Source organism: Paroedura picta, chromosome 2 (genome assembly GCF_049243985.1).
Source record: "Paroedura picta isolate Pp20150507F chromosome 2, Ppicta_v3.0, whole genome shotgun sequence".
NCBI classification, from domain to species: domain Eukaryota; kingdom Metazoa; phylum Chordata; class Lepidosauria; order Squamata; family Gekkonidae; genus Paroedura; species Paroedura picta.
The window spans coordinates 183,299,765-183,310,042 of record NC_135370.1 but is presented as its reverse complement, the minus strand read 5'-3'; the positions used below and the strand labels follow the sequence as shown (position 1 = coordinate 183,310,042).

The 10,278-nt window shown below is 53.4% G+C and overlaps 1 protein-coding gene across 1 annotated transcript in view; it reads right to left on the bottom strand.

Annotated features, from left to right (window-relative positions):
- Window positions 1–2,553: 2,553 nt before the first annotated feature.
- Window positions 2,554–10,278, bottom strand: part of NEMF (nuclear export mediator factor) — a 41,933-nt gene continuing 34,208 nt past the window's right edge. The window contains exons 24-33 of the mRNA XM_077324131.1: window positions 10,026–10,068; window positions 9,891–9,940; window positions 8,278–8,431; window positions 7,638–7,712; window positions 7,374–7,550; window positions 6,590–6,622; window positions 5,916–6,022; window positions 4,638–4,681; window positions 4,024–4,103; window positions 2,554–2,751 (exon numbers count right to left, since the gene is read on the bottom strand). Of these exons, the coding sequence (XP_077180246.1) occupies window positions 2,674–2,751; window positions 4,024–4,103; window positions 4,638–4,681; window positions 5,916–6,022; window positions 6,590–6,622; window positions 7,374–7,550; window positions 7,638–7,712; window positions 8,278–8,431; window positions 9,891–9,940; window positions 10,026–10,068 (841 nt within the window). The 3' untranslated portion in view covers window positions 2,554–2,673. The remainder of the gene's footprint in view (window positions 2,752–4,023; window positions 4,104–4,637; window positions 4,682–5,915; window positions 6,023–6,589; window positions 6,623–7,373; window positions 7,551–7,637; window positions 7,713–8,277; window positions 8,432–9,890; window positions 9,941–10,025; window positions 10,069–10,278) is intronic.

The window sequence follows — 10,278 nt, the reverse complement described above, 5'->3', positions numbered from 1 at the left end:
GCCCTGAGGAACTCCGTGTTTTGCTTAAACCGCCGCTAAGGCGGGTCAGTGCTGGTTGGTGCTTGGATGGGGAGCCTGGAGGGACCGGGCAGAGGCAGGCAATGGGAAACCATCACTGGAACGATCATTTCCTATGGGGAGAACTTACAAACAGACCAGAGAATCTGTTTCTTTCCCATCCTAGGAATTAATCGAGACCGGAGGGGGGCACCTCCTTTGGATGTCCCCAGAATTGGACCCCCTAGCCGAATCTTTTTGCAACTTGGGGTTTTTTTTGAGGAGAGACTTCAGTAACCACACTGCAAGTTTGGCACCTCTGACTCAAACACGCCCCGGCCAAGAGCCTGGAAAAGGCACAAAGGGGACCTCTTCCCTCCCCTTTCTCTTTCCCTTTAAAGTTTAAATGGCTGCTTGTTGAAATAGCTGGATTATGCCAAATAATAACAGGCTTGATTTAGCCATTTAAACTTCTAGGGAAATGGCAATCCGGACAAGAATTGGCCGGTTCATGCCCAGATCAAGGTTGATTTTGGTATTTTTCAGCCTATTCGGATTGAATTGCATATCCCTACAACAGGCTGGCTCTCTCACATTACAGCTGCTCATGGAGAGAACTGAAAACATCGACAGCTTCCCTGCTTTAGACGCCCTCCAGCTCCCTGGTTAACAACACTTGGGTAGCCCCAAACACAGTGATCACCACTTCCAAATGCTACAGCTGCTGTCCCCTAGAGAGGGGTTTCGGGGGGCTTCCCACAGCGTTAAACTTTTATCTGGGGTCGTGTAGGATAGAATTCACAACTAGGAGAGTTCTCCTAGGCCAAGCTTTCTCGAAACCCTGGAGTTTATTGGCAGCTCTGGCAGGGTTTCTTGAATGAGCTCATTCTTTTTTCTTTTTTTTACATATTTTTTAAAATTTTTAAATATTTATCAGGTGATTTGACCATTTATGGTCATGTCGTCCTCCTCCAATGATGGTCCTGGAGGGGGCAGGAAGGGGAGGAGCCTAGGTAGGCGTGTCCACAGCTTTGCTTCCCAACCGTATTCTACATGATCATGCCATTTCTGGGGGTTTCTCAAAGCCTGAAGGATGTTTCAGGGGTTCCTCAAAAAGTTGAGGAAGGCGGAGTCCAGTGGCTCTTTTGACACCACTGCGGGATGGCTGTCTCTTTCCCCTGAGCATTTTGGAGGTGTAAGAAAGCTAGACTCATGTCCAGAAGCACCAGCAAGGTTTCCGGGGGGGGGGGTGAGTTTTCATGAGTCCAAGTTCCCTTCATCAGATACACATTGGACTGAAATTTGTTGCTCTAATGCGAGTTAGAGCCACGTTTGAGGCCAGCGACCCCTTTAACAACCACGAAGTTCAATTCACGGCATAAGCTGTCGTATGTGGGGGCGCTTCTTCAGATATATTGAAACAGACGTCCTCAAGCGGACGGGAGGGGGGGGGTCATTGCCAGGAAGGGCTAGTTAGAGTCAAGCTGCCCTTCTTGGCAACCTCTTTCCTATATGTATGGTTTGAGGAAACTCTTTAGATATATCTGAAGACGTGTGCATAGAAGAAGAAGAGTTGGTTTATATACCCTGCTTTTCTCTACCGGGATTCTCAAAGCGGCTTCCAATCGCCTTCCCTTCCTCACCCCACAACTAACACTCTGTGAGGGAGGTGGGGCTCAGCGAGCTCTGACAGAAACTGCTCTGTGAGAACAGCTCCACCAGGACTGTGACTAGCCCAAGGTCACCCAGCTGGCTGCGTGAGGAGGAGCAGGGACTCAAACCCGGCTCGCCAGATCAGAAGCCACTGCTGCTTCTTAAACACTAGACCAGGGGTAGTCAAACTGCGGCCCTCCAGATGTCCATGGACTACGATTCCCAGAAGCCCCTGCCAGCAATTGCTGGCAGGGGCTTCTGGGAATCGTAGTCCATGGACATCTGGAGGGCCGCAGTTTGACTACCCCTGCACTAGACCAAGATGGCTCTGTGCAAAAGGTTATACTTTGAATTAAATTTTGGTGGTCTTAAAGCTCCGCAGTGCTCAAGCTTCAGACTAACATGGTGACTCGCCTGAATCTCTTTTTTTGCAACCCCTGTTACCCGCCCATCTTCTGAGAGGGCTCTCTCCAAGAGGTACTCTCAGATCTCCATGCTGACCTAACAAAAATAGAGTCCAATAGCACCTAAGACCACTCGAAAGTCCCCGCCTTGAATCAATCTTTGTCGGTCTTAAAGGTGCCACTGGACTCCAGTTTTGCTGTGCTGCTTCGGACCAACACGGTGACCCACTGGAATCTCTCCATGCTAACTTGTATGTGATCCAGGAAGCTCGGACTCTCGAAAGCTCACACCGTGAAGGTCTGGTCGGTCTCCAAGGAGCTACTGGCCTTGACTGCCACTTCTCCAGAGCGAAGGCATTCGTGCACCAGGAGGCCCACAAGAACGTCTGACTCCCAGGGGGCAACACGCTCCCCGCAAATGCACACCCCCCACCCTCATTCCAAAGCCAGGAGTGGGCGCTCTCTTCGCTCCCGCCTCCGCTGCATTAGGCAACAACCATAGCCGGACTGGACTTTATTCGCAAACCCAGAAGAGGGCTCCTGAGAGGGGTGTCCCACTTGCGGCCAGGGAGAGACAGGCCACGGTGGCAGGATTGGGAGCGCTTGGATGGCCGGTCCCTTACTTCTTCTTGGCGTGGAGGAGATGAGGGGCAGACACCTTCACTTTGCCCGGGATGTTTCTCGAGAGGTCTGTGTCCTGAGCAAAAGAACGAGACAGCGGCGTGAGGATCAGCTAAAAGGCACCATTAAGAGAGAGAGACAGACAGACAGACAGACAGAGAGACAAGAGAGAGAGACAGAGACAGACAGACAGACGGAGATCTACCTGGCAGGCAGTTTTGCAGCTAACCAGACTTCCTATTCTAGCATCAGCAGAAAAAGATTTTCGTGGCTCTCCACGCTGGACACTGGAGAAAACGAGGCTGGGGGAAGACGCAGCCCATCCCGCCTCCCCATCCCGGACATGCAGCTTCTTCTCATACTCATAAAAATAACAGCTGCAAACTTAGTTGTGAGTTCCTGCATTCTGCAGAGGGGGGAGGCCTAGATGACCCTGGAAGCCCCTCTCAACTCTAAGATTCTATTGTCAGGACAAAGTTTGAGTCCAGCGCCTCCTTTAAGACCAACCCCGTTTTATTCAGCCTGGAGAAAAGGAGGTTGAGAGGGGACATGATAGCCCTCTTTAAGTATTTGAAAGGTTGTCACTTGGAGGAGGGCAGGATGCTGTTTCTGCTGGCTGCAGAGGAGAGGACACGCAGTAATGGGTTTAAACTCCAAGTACAACGATATAGGCTAGATATCAGGAAAAAGTTTTTCTCAGTCAGAGTCGTTCAGCAGTGGAAGGGGCTGCCTAAGGAGGTGGTGAGCTCCCCCTCACTGGAAGTCTTCAAGCAAAGGCTGGATACACACTTTTCTTGGATGCTTTAGGATGCTCTGGGCTGATCCTGCGTTGAGCAGGGGGTTGGACTAGATGGCCTGTATGGCCTCTTCCAACTCTATGATTCTATGATTCTATGATTCGAGCTATAAGCTCTTTTGACCCCACTGCTGGCTGCCTGGCTGCCTTACACTTTTTCCCTGAGCATTTTGGAGGCATCAAAGACCTAGATTTGAATCCAGAAGTACCAGCAAGCCCATACTTCAAATAAAACTCGGTTGGTCTTAAAGTTGCCACCAGACTTAAAACTTTGATCTGCTGCTTCAGTCCGACACAGCTGGCCAATGGAATTTATCCTAAAAATAATGTTCAGCATTCATTTCTACAGAGCTACCGTCTGGACCCACAGAGAAAGAAGGGTCTGTTTACTACGAGGAACGATGCGAGCAAGCCGGAAGGAAGAGAGACTTCAGGGCTGTGATCCGCAGCGTCCCAGGGCAAGATCAGATGTTCTCAGGGGCTGGATCCCCTTGAAAAGTCTCCCGGCTACCTGCAGCAATTCCCAACTAGCCGAAGGAAGGGGCTGCTCACCTTCACGCTGCGGAAGAGGTCCTTCTCTCGCGGGCTCGTCTCCTTGGACAGCATGAAGCTGTGCAAGGCGATCTTTGCAGCTGGGAAAGACATAAGACAAAGGCATCAGGGAGGGGAAGGGCAGAGATTCGACCTCGAGAGAAAACGGGAGGTGTCCCTTCACTCGCTTAAAGATGGACCTTCAGTCACCTTGAAGAGCCTGGTGCTGAAATAATATTTTGAAAGACCTGCATGGCCAATCAAGTTTCCAATGGCCAATCAGAATCCTTCCTGGGGAAAAGACCCGCTGGCCCTGCCCACTTTTCTCAAAGCACTTAGTAGATGCCAGGAAACATCTCTGACCGCCCATCCCAGAAGGGGCATTCTCACTTCTCCGATCCTGCAAAGGTCAGCCACACCTGGGATGTCTCCAGAAGGACTCGAACCAGGACAAAAGGCAGAGCATGAATAAATAAACAGCAGGAAGGATCAGAGGCTGCCAGAGTATGGGAGGGCAGGGGACACAGAAGGCCCACCCCCACTCCTAAACGCTTGGGCGTTTCTTCTGCTTGACAGACCGTTTGGCCCACCAGCTGAGGGAACCGAAGGGCCAGGAGGAAGTGTGTGCCCCCTACCTTTCCCTTTCCGCTGGGTGCCAGGTGTCAGCTTTACTTTATACCTAAAAAGAAGAAAAAGAGCTGTTTTTCTATTCCCTGATTTCCATTGCCTGTAGGAGTCTCAAAGCGGCTTCCAATCACCTTCCCCTTTCCTCTCCCCACAGCAGACACCTTTGGAGGGAGGTGAGACTGAAAGAGCTCTCAGAGAACTGCTCTGTGAAAACAGCTCCAAGAGAACTGGGACTAGCCTTAGGTCACCCAGCTGGCTGCATGGGGAGAAATGGGGGAGTCAAATCTGGCTTGCCAGATTATAACTAGTAATTATTTTTAAAGGCTCAGGGCAGGTGACGTCATGTATAAAAACAGTAACATAATAGTAATCGTCACATTAAAACAACCTTTCTCAACTTTTTGGTCACTGTGAAGCCCCTGAAACATTCTTGAGGCTTCGAGAAAACCCAGAAGTGGGGCAATCATGCAGAATACGGTTGGGAAGCAGAGCTGTGGACACGCCCACCCGGGGCCCCTCCCTTTCCCACCCCCTCCAGGCCCATCATTGGCCATTTTGGGATGGGGGGAACAGGTCAACACAACTATATATGGTCATATCACTCAAACGTTTAACAGATTTTAAAAAATGTACAACAGTTAATTAACTCCCCCACACCCGGGAAACCCTTCCAGGGCCATCAAGAAACCGTAGCTGAGAAAACCTGCATTAAAACAACCAAATCAATTCAGACCCGCCTGATCTCCTAGGGAAGGGGTAGTCAAACTGCGGCCCTCCAGATGTCCATGGACTACAATTCCCATGAGCCCCTGCCAGCATTTGCTGGCAGGGGCTCATGGGAATTGTAGTCCATGGACATCTGGAGGGCCGCAGTTTGACTACCCCTGTCCTAGGGGGAGGTGTGTCAGAGCAGGTGCCGATTTGCCAAACGTTGACAGTTTGGCCGATGTCTTGGCGAAGGAGGCCAGAACTGAGATATTATTCCCGGCCTCAACTGCAGTCCTGGCGGAACAGCTCTCTCTTGCAGGAACCGTCCCAAGTCCTGCAGGGCCCTGATCTCTCCAGGGAGAGCGTCCTGCCAGGCTGGGGCCAGGGCCAAAAAAGACCAGTTTGACACCCCTTGGGGCTGGGGATCTTGGGCAACTTCTACTCCCTTTTGGGGGGTCGCTGGGGAGGGGTTTGCTGCTCTTTAATCGCCCCACCAAGCTGGCTCTCCAAAGACACAAGGAGCCGGGCGGCAGCAGGGAGGATGCCCGGGCCCTGGGGCAGCTGTGGGTGCCACTCACTTGTAGTTGGTCATGGTGGTGTAAGGGGAGCAGAAGGGGATGGCGAAGAGGAGGATGTCTTCCGGGTGGGGCTGCCCGGTCAGTGAGTCCAAGAGTGCCTCCGCTTCCTAAAAGAGCCAAGGAGAAAGAGGCAGAGTCAGGGAAGAGGAAGGGAAGGAGAGAACTGTGCCTGGCTCTGGGCTCCCCCTCCCCCCCCCCCACCAGGGCTGTATCCCCGGCTGGCTCTCTTCGTGCTGACTGTCCTCCAACACTGCTCTCCCTCTTTTGAAGCATCCTGCCACTAGAGAAATGGAGGGTGACCTTTGTACAGACGAAAGATGGGCTGCAGTAACCCTGATGCAGACTAGGACATCGGCAAGGTTTCTCGAAGCTTGCCCGTGCAGGGAAAACCCCTAAATGGGGTGAGAAGGATGCTCAGACGGCTTGAGTTAATTGTGCGATTTTCATCAAGCAGATGTATGGAGGCGTCAATTAGATTATGACCTAACTGGGTGTGTCATTCTGACTGCGGTGCCCAGCCCAGAGACAGAATGAATTGTGCAAAGAACGGTGCAGAACTGGGAATCTCTGCCTGGTTTATCCTTCACCGGATTTCGGGGCTTTTTGGTCCTGAGTTCCCCCAATCCCGGCTGCCTTTAAATGGGGAAGAAGCCTTGCCAAGGCTGTGCATTTACCTCGCGGGCGTGCTGATCTTGGTCCTGGTCCTCCTGTGTAGAAAGCACACAAAACGGTCACGGAAAGAAAGGGCAGGTGTTGGGAGCCCCGCTATTCACTGCAGAGAGCCGGTTTGGTGTCGTGGTTAGGAGTGCGGACTTCTAATCTGGCATGCCAGGTTCGATTCTGCGCTCCCCCATGTGCAGCCAGCTGGGGGACCTTGGGCTCGCCATGGCTCTGATAAAACTGTTCTGACCAAGCAGGAATATCAGGGCTCTCTCAGCCTCACCCACCCCACAGGGTGTCTGTTGTGGGGAGAGGAAAGGGAAGGTGATTGGAAGCCGCTTTGAGCCTCCTTCGGGTAGAGAAAAGCGGCATCTAAGAACCAACTCTTCTTCTTCTTCTGCCTGAAGGCGTCTCCAAGAGGCTGACCATCGCCTTCCCTTCCTCTCCCCACAACAGGACACCCTGCAAGGCAGGTAAGGCTGAGAGAGCTCCGAGAGAACTGGGACTGGACCAAGGTCACCTGCTGGGAGCCTTGAAAGGGATGTGGTGGGATGAGGCCGGTGTGTCTCTGCTGCCTTCCTCCAGAGAGTGGGGGCAGAGGGAGGAAGCACAGTGGGGCCCCAGAGCAAAAAGCCAAGAGAAAGGAATAATTCCCAGAATGTACCATGGGCTGCCCACCTGTACAAAGGCATCCTTGAGAAGCACCCTTGCTGGCTCACCTGGAGGTGACGCTTGCTCACCAAAGGCGACCAGGCCACTGGCTCTACCCCCCCCCCCCCGCCTGAGTGCAGCACTTACCTTTTCATCCTCCAGAGTACCGTCTTCTAACTCAGGGGGGGCTCCTTCCTTGCTCCTGGCCGTCTCTGCCGCCCTCTGGCCCGCCTTTGGCTTCTGGGGCGGTTTCTTGGGGGTGTCGTCTTTCGTTTTCTTCTTCTTGCCTTTCTTGAGCTTCTCTTCTTTGACCGGCCCGGCAGACTGGAGTTCAGCAGACCAAAGAGATCAGAATCTAGGTCCAGACCTGGAACCCGCAAACCGACAAGCCAAGACCTTGGGCCTCCTTACCCCCAGCAGTTTCATGATGAGTTCGCGGTCCTCCTCATCCTGGTCTTTGTACTTCTTCATTTTTTTCAACTTGCTCTACAGACAAGAAAAAGAAGAAGAGTTGGTTCTTATATGCTGCTTGGTTGTGGCCAGTTGGAATCTAAGCAGGACTGGTACTTGGGAGGAGAGACCACCAAGGAAGGCTCTGCAGAGGACGGTGATGGCAAACCACCTCTGTTTCCCATTTGTCTTTTAAGCTCATTCCTGGGATTGCCATAAATTCGAAGCTCCTCAGGATGGGCGCTTGGAGGGGGAAGACCACCAAGGAACACTCTACAGAGGAGGCGATGGCAATCTACTGTTTCTCCCCCGTGCTGGGTTGCAGTAAGTTGGAATCTAAGCAGGGTCCGTACTTGGAGGAGAGACCACCAAAGCACACTCTGCAGAGGAAGGCGATGGCAAACTTCCCCTGTCTCTCACTTCCCCTGAAAGCTGCTTGCTGGGATTGCCACGTCAGCTAAGCACAGAAGCAAACCAAAATCCACTTCACTATTCCGCAGCACATCTGATGCCCGAAGCCCCTTGCCAGGCAGGCAGAGAGACACCAGAAGCTGAACTGGGCAGAGGGGCATTTGCTTGCCAGCTGGTCAGTCCTGCCCACCTTTTGCCCCCTTTTCACAGGCTGCTGGGCGGCTGTGCTCTTGTTCCCAGCCGGAGGGGGCGGAAGCTGAGCCTCTTCCTCGGCCTTGCTCTTTGGAGGGTCGGGATCTTGGCCGGGGTCGCTCTGCTGATGCTGCTGCTTCTTCTTCATCTCTCTGTGGAAAGGCAGAATTAATGCGCTTCTCGGGGACTCTAAATATGCCCCAACCCCCCTTCAAAGAAGTGTCCAGGGAGGGGGTGCGGGGGAATCCGAGCTCCATCCCACCCACCCTCCTGGTTTTATTACGACTGGGGGGGGGGGAGGATCCTTCAGGGAATTTTTCTACAGTTCTTCCTCACGACACTCTGAGAACATGGAGAGGAAGGAACCCCCCCCACCACCACCCACCACCCAGGGAACTGTACTCCCACTCTGCAGTCCCAAAGTGGTGGTTTCTCGTCTTCTATTTACCTCGTACTCTACTTTGAACTCTGTCAAGCAAGCAAGGTGGCTTAACCAATGTGTTAAAGAAAGAAATTAAATGGATAATTAGCCAAGGTCACCCAGGCTGTCAGATCTCGGAAGCCAAGCAGGGCTGACGCTGGCCAGTGTTTGGATGGGAGGCCTCCAGACAGACAGCTTTGAGAGGGGATTGGATAAACATATGAGCTCTGGCCCCTCGGTGGCTCTTCCACACACGGCAGAGGGGAAACGCTGTCTGCGGCACGAATGCTCCATCTTCTGGAGTTCTGGCCCTGCTGGGGGACCCCCGATGTCCCTTGAGTTTGGGCCACTGTGGGACACAGATAGACCACTGGCTCCTTTTACATTCTTATGTCTGGGGCGGGGATGCTCTGTCTTCTTGGTGCTTGGGGGGCCACAGTAGGAGGGTTTCTGGAGCCCCAGCCCTGCTGGTGAACCTCCCAATGGTCCCTGGGTTTGGCCACGGTGTGACACAGAGCGCTGGACTGGAGGGGCCACTGGCCTGACCCAGCAGGGCTTCTCTTACATCCCTATGTCTGGAGCAGTGACGTTCTGGGTTTTTGTTGCTTGGGGGCAACCGTGGGGATTGTCCTTGGGACCTTCTGTGTGTCCAGCAAATGCTCTACCGCTGACTCACAGCCCCGCTCAAATGACAGAAGACTGCCTTCTATTGAGTCAGGCGATCAATACAACAAGGTCAGCACTGTCTGTTCAGACTGGCAGCAGCTCTCCAGAGTCTCAGCCTGAGGTCTCTTAGAATCACAGAGCTGGAAGGGACCTCCAGGGTCATCTAGTCCAAAAGCACCAGCTGCCTTGTCCTTCTAACTGGCGATGCTGGGGATTGAACCTGGGACCTTCTGCCTGCCAAGCAAAGGCTTTGCCACTGAGCCAGGGTCTCAGATCAAGGTCTCACCCATCCTCTCCTGCCTGGTCCTTCTAATTGGACATGCTGGGGATTTGAACCTGTGACCTTCTGCGTGTCAAGCAGAGGCTCAGGTCAAGGTCTTACCCATCCCCTCCTGCCTGGTCCTTTTAACTGGAGATGCCGGGGATTTGAACCTGTGACCTTCTGCGTGTCAAGCAGAGGCTCTGCCCCTGCGCCCAGCGCCCTTCCCTACACGGCAGCAGAGCTTGTTCAAGCCCCCGCTTACCTCCTCTCCTTGGCTGAGATATGCCTCCGGCCCTGGGACTTCCCATCGCTCTGCAAATGGAAAGAAAGTCAGAAGGGCTTTTCCCCCAGGCCGGCCGGCTGGCAAGCGTCGCAGTCAGGAGGGCCAAGAACTTACTAAGCTTGCAGCGTCCTCTTTGGGAGCAGGTTTCAGCTGGGACCTGCAACAGAACAGAGGGGCTCAGCGGGGGGCAAAAGCCAGCCAAGCCAAAGTGAGCACAGGATCCAGATTGGGGGGGGGGGGGTCTGTGCCAGGGATGCGGCCGAGGCAGTGCCAGGCACCAGCTGACGGAGCCAGGAGCCGGCCCCCAAGTCCTCGTGGAAACCACCCAGGAGGCGTTCTCTCTCTCTTGAATCACTTAATGATTGGA